General features: G+C 37.4%; 1 protein-coding gene across 6 annotated transcripts in view; it reads left to right on the top strand.

Moving 5' to 3' along the window:
- The window catches only part of TTC13 (tetratricopeptide repeat domain 13), a 77,547-nt gene that overhangs the window by 9,092 nt on the left and 52,803 nt on the right, over positions 1-15,652 (top strand). For all 6 annotated transcript variants that reach the window (XR_015552450.1, XM_014788929.2, XM_004432363.3 and 3 more), the window contains exons 2-4: positions 6,810-6,904; positions 10,218-10,293; positions 14,340-14,410. Coding sequence is in view for 5 of the 6 variants with exons in the window: in XM_014788929.2 (XP_014644415.2) it covers positions 6,810-6,904; positions 10,218-10,293; positions 14,340-14,410 (242 nt within the window). In the remaining variant the exon portion in view is untranslated. The remainder of the gene's footprint in view (positions 1-6,809; positions 6,905-10,217; positions 10,294-14,339; positions 14,411-15,652) is intronic.

The raw sequence follows: 15,652 nt of genomic DNA on the forward strand, positions 1-15,652 counted from the left end.
TAGGAACAAGGGAGTATAATGAAAAATGAAAATCAAATTACTATCTGTGTATAACTTTGTGGCAAAGGTGTAGAACAATTCAAAGAAATGGATAGTTCTTTAGGAAAAGATAAATTACCAGTTGATTCTCCCTCTGCCTCTTAAATATCTTGTTCCCAGCAGAGTCAGCTTTTTTCTTCTCATTAAACTTCAGTTTCCTAAGCTTTCTTGGAGATCCTACCTACATTCCCTGCTTAATCATCCATTGTAAGTTAATGATTATCAAGTTCATATCAGTAGCTCTTATCTTTCTCTGGAATTTCCTAACTCTATGCGTGGCAGCTTCCAGTTCAGCATCTCACAAACACTTGGCTTAACCCAAAATGAGCTCTTTACTTCCGTCAAAAACTGTTCTTCCTCTTAACCTTCTCATTTCAGGTCACGGCACCACTCCTTTTCTAGCTACACAAACTAGAAACCGGTGCCTTTGTCCTCTTTCCATGCCTAGTTTTTCTCAAAGCCCTGTGTTTTTTTACTTCATGTATCTCTTTAGACTATGACCCTCCATTTCCATCCAGTGGCCCCTGCCTTTGTTCAGGCTTTTCCCATTTTTTTTAACTGGTCACAGCCTCCCTACTCTTGTCTCTGGATCTTCCCTCTTCACACAGCTGTCTATGATCTTTCTTCCTGCTTAAGCCTTTCATGACTTCTTAGTATTAAAGAAGAAGGGGAATAAATGAACTGGATACTCAACTGGAGAAACAAGAAGAGGAAATAAGGGAAATTGGAAGGACTAAATAGCATAAAGCCAGAATAAATGAATTAGAAATAGAGCAACAATAGAATTGATAAATAGGTCCAAGAGTTAGTTCTTTAAAAAAGAGTTAACTAGATAAACCTGATAAAGCTAACACGTAAACAGGAGAGCAGATGCAAATGTACATTATGAACGAGGGGATATATGTACAACTGTAGAGGCCATTAGAATTAAGAGACAACTGTGTAGAAATCTCTGCTAGTAAGGTTAAAAATATGAAGCGATAAAGAAACGTCCAGAAAGATGATGTAGAAGAAAACGATGAGATTCTATGATGTGTTTTGAGAATATATCTGCAGTAATCACCATTAAATTTTACTTTATGACCTAATCAAGGAGGAAAACAGGCTTTTCCTACTTCCACGGAAATCTATACCATTTAAATATAGCTGGTTGGGTTATCATGGTAAAATAATTGAAGCCCTACTGGGTTAAATAATTTTAGATTGAAGAACAAATTTAACCTCCTATTCCAGACAACTCTAGTTACAACTCTAACAAACTATTTTTCTATCACAGACCTTACCAAACAAGCAAAAAACAGTGATGCCAGAATCTAATACAGTTGGGGGGAAAAAAACAAAAAGCTATCACTTAGTTATAAAATCTTAAGTAAAATATCAGTAACCTGAAGCCAGCAGGCAATTAAAAGAATAATCTGCCTTGATCAATTAGAGTTTATTCTAGAAGTACAAAGATGGTTCAACTTTTTAAAAAATTGAATTAATCACCTTAATAGGTCAAAGGAGCAAAATCACATGAGTATCTTAAAGAAATATCCACAAGCACTTTATCGATAAAGTTGAGCCAGCTTTCCTGATTTAAAATTTTTGGTAAAACAAAGAATAAGAGAATCCTTCCTTTATATGGTAAAATACATCAATCTCAACCCATAGCCACATAGAGCAGTTTCCCACTGGATGTTTATAAATGTTGCATGAAAAAGTTTTATCATCAAAAGTTGAGGAAATTCTGGGTCATTAAATGAAGTATTAATGTCAAGAATAAGCAGGAATACCTTTTATCCCTAGTTTTATTAAGTACTTTTTTGGAGGTTTTATCCAGTACAATAAGGTCCTAAATGACTATAAATATTAAAAAGATCTTGATATAATTACATGTAGATGATACAGTTATTCACTGAATAGATGGAGACATTAATAGAGCTGTTAAGAGTTCAGTAATATGGGCAGATAAAATATTCAGCTCTAGCCAGGCAGGAAGACAAAGATGTACAATATGCTGTGTTTCTGCCCGAACTGCTCTGCCAGCCCTGCCAGCCTCCCATGGACCTTCACCTGTTAAATCCTTCACTTTCCTCCTATCTCTCTTCACTCTTTCATGGCACAGACTCCAGAACCACACTGCTTGGGCTCAAATCCTAGCCCTCCTGCTTTGCTAGAGGGTGGCCTTGGGCAAATTATTAGTCTGTCTGGCTCATTTTCCTTGTCTTTAAAAAGGGGATTAGGAGGGTGCCTATACCTGGTAACTACATCAGTCTTAGCTGATGTCCTTATTCACATCCTCAGGAAACTTTCCCTGAGCAGGCCACTTCTCCCAGCTATGCTCTAGTTCATAGCTCTTAAGCTGCTACAATTTTACGTTTGTTTGTGTGACTGATTAATGTCGGTTTCACCTACTGAATTGTAATCTCTGTGTACAAGGACAGGGGTCATTTCTGGTTTTGATGACCATGGAGGCTAAGGCAGTGACTGAAACATAGTAGATGCTCAACGAAGGTGTATTGACTCAATGATTATCACCCATTGTTTTGTAATCACAACAAACTTGAATGTGTAAATCTTGTATAAAAAATTACAAAATTTCACATAGGTTAATAAAAGACTTGAAGAAGTATATCAAATTTTGTAAAAAGTCAAGTATTCCTGCCCTCATTGATGTATAATTTTAATACAATTCTAATTAAATCATAGAGGGATATTTTTGTTTTGGAACCTTAACAAAGTGACTGAAGTTTATCTGAAGAAAGAATGTTTATCCAAACAGCCAAGAAATTTTTGGAAAAAAAAATTGATGAAACTTTGCTTTACATTAAAATATATGCGTTTATTGTAAGGCTACAATAATTGAAACAATGTGATACTGAAGTCAGAATAAACATGATTATAAGGGATTAGAAAGTCTAGAAACAACAACAAAATGCATGTTTATTCTAGAGAATTAAAATTTTATTTAAAACAAATTAAAAATGGTATATAATCTCACCAAGTTTAAATAATGTAGAAGAAAATTTAATCATATGGGAAAGTGTTTACATTATGTTGTTAAGTTAAAAGGGCAGGTTACAAAACAATATATCTTAATCAGTTCTCACAAACTAATGATAATAATAGTAGCAAAAATTTTTTGAGCTCCTTCTTTGTGCCAGAAACTGTACCACATGCTTTACGTAGATTTCCCTGTTTAAATTTCACAACCACCCTGGTGATGTAGATACTATTATTGACCATGTTTTACAAATGAAACTGAAGATTGAAGAGGCTAGGTCAGTGGCCAAGAGCTAGTAAGTAGTGGCAGAGAGCAGGAATTCAAATCCAGACTGTCTGATTTCAGAACTATCACTCTTAATTACATACACCAAAATTTTCACAGCAGTTCTCAACATGTGCTGGTGTTCTAAATGACTTTTATTTATGTTTTGTGATTTTTCTATGTTTTCTCCAATGAACATGAATTACTACTGTAATTTTTTTTAAATGTTCATGTAGAGATTGGACAATCATCTGTCAGAGCTATTACAGAAGTTGGATATAAATAATCTCAAAGATTCCTTTAAAAAAAAAAAAAAAAAAAAAGCAAGCCCAGGGGCTGGCCGGGTGGCGCAAGCGGTTAAGTGCGCGCGCTCTGCTGCAGTGGCCCGGGGTTCGGCGGTTCGGATCCCGGGCGCGCACTGACGCATTGCTTGGAAAGCCATGCTGTGGCGGTGTTCCATATAAAGTGGAGGAAGATGAGCACGGATGTTAGCCCAGGGCCGGTCTTCCTCAGCAAAAAAAGGGGAGGATTGGCAGATGTTAGCACAGGACTGATCTTCTTCACACACACACACACACACACACACACACCCACCCCCACCCACACACCCACCAACCAAACAAAAAAGCCCAGAAACAGACCCCAGTGGCGTGTATAATGTATATGTATTACGAAGGTGGCATTCAAATTGATAATAAGTGGTACTGGGATAACTGGCTAACCATTTGGAAAATAGATAATTAGAAATTCTTCTTTATATCTTAGGCCAGAATAGATCAGATGACTTAAAAGTTACCAAAAGATATAAGCAATTTGCAAAAGAAGAGATACAAATGACCAATAAACCGTAAGTTTAATGTTACTAGTACTATTTTCAGATTGGGAAAGATAAAAAGAATGGCAATACTCTGAGTAGAGGGTAATAGACTGTCTTGTACACTGCTAGTGGGAATGGAATTACTACTATATACTGGGAGGGAAATGGAGCAACGTATATGAAAGGTCTTAAAATTGTTTATACCTTTTGCCTCAGCAATTACATTCGTTAGATTTAATTTAATTGCCTAATTGGGTAAATTTGCAAAAATACAGACGAAGGATACTCATTGAAACAATTATATTAAGGAAAAAGAAAGGACATCCTAATTATCCAATGATAGGGTTATGGTTAAGTTCCATGCAGTGGAATACTGTGTAGCCATTTAAAATTATGTAGATGTTTACCGAAACTGAAATGAATTCCACAAAGTAGGGAGAGTGTTAGAATAGAATAAAGCAAAGTATATGCAATGCTTAGCACAGTGCTTAGTGTATGGTAAATCCTCAAATGTTAGCTTTTTGAAAAGGTAAGAGAAACAGGTTATAAATTAATCTATTTCCAAAATATCTTTCAGCAAGTCATTATCCTCCAGCTACCGACCAACAACCATTACTGATTGTTCATTCTTGCCAGACTAAAGCCTTTCTCTTGGACTTTGCCCAGTCAGACTGCTCACCTTCCAACCTCATACTTGTTATTTTCCAACACCATCTCCTTCCTCTAGTCAGGCTCATCTACTCACTGCCCCTTTGCATTTTCTTGCCTTTGTGCTTTTGTGTACACCACTTATTCTACTGGGATACCCATTCCCTCTCTGTACTCCAATCTAAACCTGTCCTTTTAAACTCTGCTCTTGCCTTGTGAACTTGAACATTCCAGTTTCAGTAACTGCTCATCACGCAGTGCTTCTTTGATATATCATGTCCTGTTTCATACTGTTAAGACATGCACAGGAGAATTTAGCTAAATTGGTTCAGATGGTTCCTTGAACATAATTTGATGCTCTTTAGTGACTGCTGAATTAGAGCATATCTTTTAAAATAATTTAAGGCAAAATTCACATAACATAAAATTAATCGTTTTCAAGTGAACAGTTCAGTAGCATTTAGTACATTCACAATGTTGTGCAACCACCCCAAAACCTTTCCATCACTCCAAGGTAAACCCCCTTACCCATTAAGCAGTTTCTCCCTATTCCTTCCTTCAACTACCAATGTGCATTCTATCTCTCTGGATTTACCTATTCTGAGTATTTCATATAAATGGAATCATACAGTATGTGACCTTTTGTGTCTGGCTTCTTCCACTTAGTTTTTGTTTTGCAGGTTCTTCCATGTTGTAATATGTATCAGTGATTCATTCTTTTTAAAGGCTGAATAATATTCCATTGTGTATATGTACCACAATTTGTTTATCCATTATCTGTTGATGAACATTTGGGCTGTTTCTGCCTTTTGGCTATTGTGAATAGTGCTGCTATGAACATGCATGTACACATACTTGTTTGAGTACCTGTTTCAGTTCTTTTGGTACATACTGAGGAGTGGAATAGTGGGATCATATGGTAATTCTATGTTTAATTTTTTGAGGAGCCACCAAACTCTTTTCCACAGTGGCCACAAAATTTTATATCCCCATCAGCAATGCACAAGGGTTCTGATTTCTTTACATCCTTGCCAACACTTGTGATTTTCTGTTTGTAAAAAAATTGTAGCCATCCTAGTGGATGTGAAGTGGTACCTCATTGTGGTTTGATTTGCATTCCCTAATTAATAATGATGTAGAGCATCCTTTCATGTACTCTTTGCCTGTTTGTATATCTTCTTTGGAAAATTGCCTTGTTGAGTCCTTTGCCATCTTTTAATTGAGTTGTCTTCTTCTAGTTTAATTTTAGGAGTTGTTTATATATTCTAGATACTACACTCTTAGTGCTTATCTTTTTCCTTTTTTTTTTTTTTTTGTGAGGAAGGTCAGCCCTGAGCTAACATCCATGCTAATCTTCCTCTTTTTGCTGAGGAAGACCGGCTCATCTATTGCCAATCCTCCTCCTTTTTTTTTTCCCCCAAAGCCCCAGTAGATAGTTGTGTGTCATAGTTGCACATCCTTCTAGTTGCTGTATGTGGGATGCGGCCTCAGTATGGCCAGAGAAGTGGTACGTCGGTGCGCGCCCTGGATCTGAACCCGGGCCGCCAGTAGCGGAGCGCGCACGCTTAACCGCTAAGCCATGGGGCCGGCCCAGTGCTTGTCTTTTAATATTAGGTCTCCCTGGCTTGGCTTTGTAATTTTTTTTTCTTTAACCTATGGTAAATGCTGCCAGATAGGAGATGTATAATAAAAGGATCTTAACTATATTAATTCCACGTGGGTTGTGAGAAGAGCGTTGACCTAGTGCTATTTCTGCCCTCTTGCCTTTAGATAAATTCCAACCTATCTAAATCTCATTTTACCATCTGGGAAGTCTAACTAGCTTTGATCATTTCCAGAATTGTTGTGAGGACACATACTGATGAGTGTGCAAGACACTTGGAGACTGTAAAACATTACACAGTTGTCAAGGTAGAAGATAGGATGCCCCATGTAGTGCTTTTACTGCTGTCCTTATTTTGGTTGTATGGGTTCTTAACATTACAATTCATAGCCAAGCACCTAAGAGCCATAAATTTAAGGTGAGGAGAATAACAAGGCATGTTTGCTTTTCAGAGTCATCCCTTCTGAACTTCCATGACTCAGACTGCGAACCCAAAGGATCGCCACCCTGTGACTCTTTGCTTTCCCTCAACACTGAAAAGATTCTGGTACGCATCTTCTATCCATGCCTCCTGTTTTTGTGACCTGAAGCACAGTGATACTAGTTCCAACGGGGGAGGTCGCCTGTTGATCAACTAGGAGTTGAATCCAGTTGATTCTGCGTGCATAAGATAAAGATAAGTCATCTGGTATTTGGTCACATTGAATTATTATGACTTATGAATTGGATGGTTGATCATTCTGGAACTTTTAAGTTCCAAGGAATAAAGGGGAGATTATGGCTGATCCTTATTTCTAGGAGCCTTATTTCTAGGAGTTTGAAGGTATAGTATAATCTTATTTTTCTAGCCTTTGCCTGTGCAGGTATCTTTTATATCTACGTTTTTTTATCAGTACCTACTAAGCTGTACAGATGACCTCTCCATTCCAGGGATGAGTGCCTGGTGCTGTGTAGCATCTGTGCCTGCCTATCCATGTTAGCATGTGTCCTCCCGCAGCCTCGCTGCCTGAAGGTGGAAGGGTCTTCTTTTTGTTCACACGTGATACTATGAAGCTGAGTTATTCTTTCAGTCCCCAAGGTTAACATTTTTTTCTCCCGGCCTTTACCTTCAACTCCATGTAGATATGTTGGCTTCTTTTGTTTAAAATTTCCCTTTAGGGTACTCTTTCTTTTCCAGACAAAGCTTTGCCTTTTCATTAAGAACTACTGAAAATAGGTAGAAATTGTAAACTAGAGAATGATCAACTGATTTTACCTAACTCATTGCGTGGCAATCAACTTGATATATGGAAAAACTTTTGAATTAGACTTATCCCAAACCAGGATGGGCTATCTTATAAAGTAGTGAGTTGGCCATTACTGAAAACATTTAAGTAGAAATTGGATAATCCCTACCTTAGATAGGCAGAGTCTTAGAGTTGTTAGGGACCTTCTTACTGATAGTAATTCAAATATTTTCTACTCGTTGCATTTCCATTTTAAGATGGCACTAGCTAGTCACCCATGGGAGAAAGCTCATCAATCTTGGCCTTTCATTTTCCCTAGGTTGAAAATATGGGAGTTAGACTACTCATTTATTCATTCATTCTCCAGATATTTATTTTGCACCTCTTATGTGTCAGGCGTTGTGCTGAGTAAGTACTAGGAATGTAGCCATGAGCCAGAATCCCTCGGTCCTTGCATTCCTTCCTCCTGCAGTCACTAACCAAATAATTATACACATAAACATAGTAAACATGTGTAAATCATATGAAGGGAAAGCACAGGATTAGCATCATCTCCCTAAGTTAGGGGGATCAGGCAAGACAGCTTTAAGGAATTGAAAGGTAAGCAGGGACTTGAAAGATGGATTGGAGTTAATCTACTAGTGAGTGGGGCTATGTTTAAACTTCCTGATCATAGCTTCTCACCTCTGTCCACAGAAGATATCTATAGATGCAGTATTAAAAATTGGAAAGATTCTTTTTGATCAAATTAATTTGTCCGTACCAAACTTTTCCTGCCCACTTCTGTTACAGATTTTATTTCTAATATAATAAAAACACTTTTAAATCAGATATGCTCTTCACTATACTCTTGATGTTGCTTGGTAAATGATTTCTTCTTTTTATGAGATTTCATTTCTCTTCCCATATCTTTTTGCACAAAGGCTTGGCAAATGGTAGACTCTCACTGAATACTGGATGAAATAATAAGACTTTTAAAGTATTAAAAGCATTGTTTATAGACTCATTTTCTTTGCTCTAAGCAATTTATTAAGCAGAAAAATCTTTTGCATCTGTGTGCTTCTCTGTAACCATCTGAGAAAGAGGAAAGACTTGTGTCTGGTCACACCCAAACATGTACAGCGCTAGGAGGCCTTCACAGGTGGTTAAATCTGCTGCTTCTTGGAGTAGCCTTATGAGGTTCCCACGTGTGGAAGCTCCAAGCTATATAGCACAACAAGAAAGAACTGATAGAGTTTCTTTCTAGTCATCAGTGTTTTACTGGAAGAAATAAAGTGTGAAACATTCACATGTGAGTAGAATTTTCAGATGTTTCATTTTGTGTGGAGCCCTGAGTAGAATGAAGTAAGACTTGTGAATCTCCTGGGATGGGATGCTCTTCTGGCCTGTATCTTTTAACTTGTGTTTTAACCAGAGGTAGCTTATTCTTGACCTATTTTATAGGCAAACCAAATACCACGCTGAATCTCAACATCAATCTGGATTTTGAAAGTATAGGAAATATGAGTGGATATACCTTGTTACTCTGTTGTTTGAGTCAGTGAAGCCCAAGAGACCACAGTTCATGGCTAATGAATACCGGTCATTAGCCAAAGACCATGTATGTTAGTCAGAAGAGGATCCTGTGTAAAATGATTTGGCTATTATATATTGCTGTAGGCATCTGTACTATGGATTTAAAAAAAGAGGAATTCAGATAATTGCGATGTCACTGGGTTCTAATCCTATAGTTTTGCCAAAAGTGACAGCTCTTTAGTCTCTTACTGCCTTAGCTTTTCCTGTCTCTGTATGTGTGTACAAGTTTTAATCATATCTTAGGTGGATCTGGTATGAAGTTATCACTTTAATGTGTACCCTGTAGGCTGAGCATATCACAATTTAGTGTCAACAGTTAAATCTGGTGAAGTGGCAGCTGTTTGTATTATCAGACATGATTTGTCTCCAAAACGTGGAGAGCTGTCATTTTGTACGGTGGACAGACACTGCCTCTAAAATCATTCCAGTTACTAAGCTAACTTATTTACTTTGTTTTCCCCTAGTTTCCACTTCTGTTTTAGCTTTCCTACCAGATGTACATATATGTGTCTGCATGATTTCTTCACGGGTGAATTTTCTGCATTAAGTAGGATGGTTATATTTGTCACCTGCTGTGTGTTATTTAATAGAATGTCTTGCTTCTTGGTCAGGCTTTGTTGGTCATTTTATGGCATCATCTCTGTACAATTTGTAGCTCTTATTTCTAAAATATTTTTAGAGTTTAAAAAGCAATATTTTGTTATCAAGCCACATTGGAGGACTGATCACTAGAATATGATCTTTTCAACATAATCAAAGTCATTAAATAGTCTGTGAAAATGTGTAGGAAGCTTTGAAGCAGCCAGCAAGATTAATTCCTATGGAAGTAAAAATTTACATGTTCTTGGAAATGGAATTACTAATGATAAAGGAGGAAGCAAATCAAGTTACACCGCAAACTGTGTCCATGAAGTACATAATTGATGTGACTTAAAGTGAATAATTTTTTGCTTCTGTATAAATCAAATGTAGCTTTAATTTTTTAAAATACAGGTTTCATAAGTTTTCTCTTCATTTGTGATAAGCTAAAATCTGTTTGCTTGTTTGTTTTTATTTCAGAGCCAGGCCAAGTCTATTGCAGAACAGAAGAGGTTCCCGTTTGCTACTGATAATGACAGCACAAATGAAGAGTTAGGTGAGACTTGAATTGTGGGATACTCCTGTGGTATTTGCCTAGAATTTATGATTAGATGCAGAGCAGGTAGGCAGGATGGTGAGATAGAAAGAACAGAGACTGGCTGTGCCAATACAAGTGCTTTGATCTTGGACAGGGCATTCAACCCTTGTGAGGGTCCATATATTATATGTCATAAAATAAAAGTTTTGGATGGAATGATGGGTAAGCACTGTTCGCCTCTGGGTTTCTATGGAAATTAATAATGATGGTAATGAGTTCTTATGAGGTGTTATCATTCATTAAAAGTTATTTGTGTACTGTCATCAAATATGAACAATATAGAAGTGAAAGCAAAAGAGAATCACGCCTACTTTAATCTTCTGTATAATAAAATAGCTAGGTTTAAGTTAATTTTACTCATGAGGCCAGTCAGTGATTGTTGGGTCTGGAGAAAAATTGAGCTCATTCAAATCTGCAAATGGGTTGTGCAGTTTGGCTCGTTCATGGCGTGGTTTAAAGCAGGCTGGTTTTGCCAGTGTCTGATATGCTTTGTGTGTGTCTCCCTCATAGCCTGGTCAGCTCACACTTGAGGGAATGAGCAAAATTGAATACAGGAATAAACAGTGCAGCTGGACAGACTTCACATAAGTGTGTGCTCCCACATGGGGCCCAGTGGCCTGAAGCATCTGCAGAAAACTTTTTCTAATTTATGCATAATCATTTTATCCTTTCCATGGCCACACACATTTTATATTAAGACCGAGCACTTTTTGTATTGGTTCCTTTCCTCTGTTAGGGCAGATAATTGAGAGTTGACTATTTTGAAAGTATTAATCACTTTTTGGTGATATTCTTGGAGTAGGCTTTGAGAATTAATTACCCGTTAAGACATCAGATTTGGTCTTTTCTGAAGTCCTCGGATTCTGTTCAGCCTCGTATTCATTTATTAAATAATGGATTAGGGTCCTGATATGTGCCAGATCTGTTCTATGCTCTAGGATAATCCTAGTAGACCTTGGGATAGCATAGGCCCTGAGCTGGCTTGGGATCTTTGTACCACATTTTTTTTTTCTGGGAAAAACGACTTCTGTCAACATACACTTTGCTGGGAGATGTGGAATTGCTGGTTAGTAACAATTTCTGTGAGATTTCCAGCTATCACAGTTTTTTCTTTATGCCTTTGGACTCCCACAACAAAATTTAGATCCTAATAATTATTTATATTTGTGCAAGATTTGGATTTTTTTTTTATGGATACTTTTGTGTTTTCCCAAAAAGTGTTTACTTTTAGGTGGAAAGATTTGAAAGCTGCCTTTGATTGTATTTCAGTGGAGTTCAACAGCCGAGCCATAGGCGACAATTTAAACATATTCCTAAGTACAATATTTATTCCCTAAAACTGTATTTGTTTTTATGGCTCACTTATTCATTTGTTCATTCCAGAGATATTTACTGATTATGGGAAGATACATAGGGAATTCTAAAAACTTAGATCTGAAAAGAATCTAAAAATTTTCTACAAGCGTGTTAAGCAAGACCCAGAGAGTAGTGTAACTGAGTCCCCATGGTGACACAGCCAGTGAGTTGCAGAGCCAGAATCTGAGCCTAGATCTTGGCTTTCTAATATATCATCATCTGCCTGCATTCAGAAAAGTATAAATTTATGTTTTAGTCTCTATTCATTTAATCCTCAAGGAATTCAAACCGTTTTGCAGTCCAGCCCAGTGTGCAGCAGTTTCGGTACAGTCTTGATTTATTTCAGTGCAGCGTGTTGGTTAGGAGGGTGGGTCCTGGAGCTGGGCAGCCTGTTTCCTTTGTCTCACGCACTGCATGTTGTCTTTGGACAGTTTGTTTAACTGCTTTATGCTTTATTTCTTTGTCTTCAGATGGGGATAATAATTGTGCCTACCTCATTGCAATTAAGGAGTAAATGAGTTAATACCTATAAATGCCTAAGACTGTGCCTGGCATATATTAAGAGTGTAATACATGTAACTATTACTATTATTTGTTGTTGTTGTTTTCACTACTGCTACTACTGGCCCCCGCCGGAGATGTCTTTGGTTATCTCATTATCTGAATAGTGTCCATTCTTCTTATTCTAAGTTTGAGTTTGAACTTAATTTGTCTTTTCAAAAAAATGAGGATAAAAACAGTGCTCTTTTTATTTTGAGGAAAGCCCCCAAAAGCTCTTGTATTATTATGATGCTCAATGTTATTGAACTTTACTTTGCTCAGGTTATTTATAAAGATACTCTAAATCTCTTTTTGCATTTAATGTTTCTACTGCATTTAATGTTTTTACTACTTTTAACTGTCAGGGAATTTAAGCTCTTAATGACAGTAAAAGTTTTTGTTGCCCATCTGCTTGAACACCTATTAGATCCTAGAATTAGAGGGTTATAATAAAGCTTTTTGTGTGTGTGTGTGTGAGGAAGATTAGCCCTGAGCTAACATCTGTTGCCAATCGTCCTCTTTTTGCTGAGCAAGATTGGCCCTGGGCCAACATCCATGCCCATCTTTCTACTTTATATGGGACATCGCCACAGCATGGCTTGATAAGCGGTGCGTAGGTCTGCACCCAGGATCTGAACCCGTGAACCCCGGGCCGCCGAAAAAGCGGAGCGTGTGAACTTAACCACTATGCCACCAGGCTGGCCCCTATAATAAAGCTTTTTTGGGAAGAAATGTGATCAAAATAGTGTTATGTTGAGTGAGGAGTACAGTACAATTTTTTCAGGGACATTTGGGGATTTAGGGAGTTAGGGCAAATATTATAGGTGGAAATGTAATCTAAAATACTAAAATTTATTGTTTTTTTTGGACAGGTGAAAATTTAGTCAAAATATTGCCGTGTTTTAAGAGATTGTCATGGCTCTAATTTCAAAATAGCTCTTACTTAAACAATTTGATCAAAAACTATTCATCTTTTTTGTCTGTTTTTGTTTTTTTTTTTTTGAGGAAGATTGGCCCTGAGCTAACATCTGTTGCCAATCTTCCTCCTTTTTTCCTTTTTTCTCCCCAAAGCCCCAGTAGATAGTTGTATGTCATAGTTGTACGTACTTCTAGTTGCTCTATGTGGGACGCCACCTCGGCATGGCTTGATGAGCGGGACATAGGTCCATGCCCAGGATCTGAACTGGTGAGCCCCGGGCCAACCAAGCGGAGTGCATGAACTTAACCACTACGCCACAGGGCTGGCCCCTATTTATTCATCATTAGTGTATAGTTTGAGTAGTGTTTTGACTATGTTTTTTTTTTTTTTTTGTGAGGAGATCAGCCCTGTGCTAACATCCGCCAATCCTCCTCTTTTTTTGCTGAGGAAGACGGCCCTGGGCTAACATCTGTGCCCATCTTCCTCCACTTTATATGGGACGCCGCCACAGCATGGCTTGCCAAGCAGTGCGTTGGTGCGCGCCTGGGATCCGAACCAGCGAACCCCGGGCCGCCGCAGCGGAGCGCGCGCACTTAACGCTTGCGCCACCGGGCCGGCCCCCTTGACTATGTTTTGAATAGAAGAGATAGGAAAAAGACTACCATCGCATTGCAGTGGTGTGAATTATCTACAGTTAAGCATTATACTAATATATATTAATTTGAACCTGTTTTTGTTCTCACTGAGTAATTGGCAGTAAATTCAGCATCCTCAGGAATCCAGAGTTTTGATGCTATTTGGGTATAACTTTCACAGTAAAATCACATTGCCATGTTTTGTGGATATTATATAGGCTTATTACTAGTTCTTTTGATAAATAGATAGGAAACATCATAAAAGTTATTTGGTATTTGAAAGTGAGTGATAGGGTTAGAAAAAGATAATTACTTCTTGTAGACAGATATTTTATAGATAGCTTTAATAATTTAAATCTAGATAGAAGTAGAAGACTGATTAGTAAGTGCTGAATGGTAGAAGAATTCAATTACGTCTTATTAACTTCTAGGTTTTCTTTAACTGCTTCTAGTCCTTGGAGCTGCCTTTTACGGTTCAATAAAGCATTTAGCTACTGATTCCAGTCTGAGATCCTTTATTCTTTCCTTTAATGTTTTTGTATTTTGTTTCATAGCTATTGCTTATGTGTTGATTGGCAGTGGTCTCTATGATGAAGCAATAAGACATTTTTCAACAATGCTTCAGGTAATTTTTCTTCTTAATTATGTAATTTCAACTTTATAGTCATGACAAAAATATGGACTTATGCATAGCTAAAGTGCTGCAGTAAAACGTGGATTTTAAGATTATACAGGAAAGTAATGGAAATCAGCCTTGACTGAGCACTTTCTTGGTGCGGGCCTTGTAACATGCTCTCATTTAATCTTTGCAGTATTACTTTATTTTAAATGAGGAAGATGAGATCTAGAGAGGTCAAGCAGTTTGCTTGTAGTATCCCCACCATCCAGTGGCAGAGATGGGATTGTAATGCAAGTTTAAAAAAGACAAACATTAGCTTCAGTTCACTTTCCTCTCTACCATGATATCTCCCATGAGATGTGGGCACTGGAAATTCTTGGAATTCCAGATATTTACTTTATGCAGGAGCTGATCTGCATGGTCAACTGAAGTTCCACTCATGGATTTGTTTCTCACCTTAAAGTATTTTTATGAGACTCTTCAGTGGAAGTATTGGAACTTTATTGATTGATGGCTCTGTAAAAATCTTGTTAAAATGCTTAAATATACACATATAAGAGTTGCAGAGGAGACCCGTAATGCAGCCTAGCGTCGTTGCCCTTATATCTCATATCATTATTTAACTGTATTCTTGTAGATGCCTGACCTTTATCAATTGTTGATGTGTCTGTCCAGTAGAGTACAGTGAAGAAAACAAGGACTTTAGGGTTAGAGATACCCAAGTTCTAATCTACCTTGCTGCTTACCATAATCTCCTGGATTATGGGGATAACAACAACTGTTTCCAAAAATATTCTTGCTAGGTTTAAATGAAATAGCCTATAAAGTGCTTAGTGTCCAGTGCCTGGCACTTAGTAAGTGCTCAGTAAATTTTAGCTACTCAGAGCCCCATTCTGGCATATTCATCTGTGCTAATTCAGTAAGAGCTGACAGAGAGTTTACAGTCCAGCAGGTAGACTTAATTTTAAAATATTAATTTTGAAATTTTTGCTTTGCTTCTGTTTTCTTTCTAAACATGGGATTATTGTTTAATACCATAATACAAAGATTTGGTATTAAATGCTAATCCTATGCCAAACATAGGATTATTAATGTTGATAATTCTATCTGCATTCTCAAAAAAATCGATGAGCTGTTTTTAGTTATTAAAGTCCTCAGATCCAAACAGCTGTGTGTTTGAGTGGTCATATGGAATAATGTTCTTCAGTGGAGTTTAAAGTATGAAAGGTAGATTATAAATAGTTTTAA

The sequence above is a fragment of the Ceratotherium simum genome, chromosome 6 (genome assembly GCF_057802395.1).
Source record: "Ceratotherium simum simum isolate JZ-2026a chromosome 6, ASM5780239v1, whole genome shotgun sequence".
Lineage (NCBI taxonomy): Eukaryota > Metazoa > Chordata > Mammalia > Perissodactyla > Rhinocerotidae > Ceratotherium > Ceratotherium simum.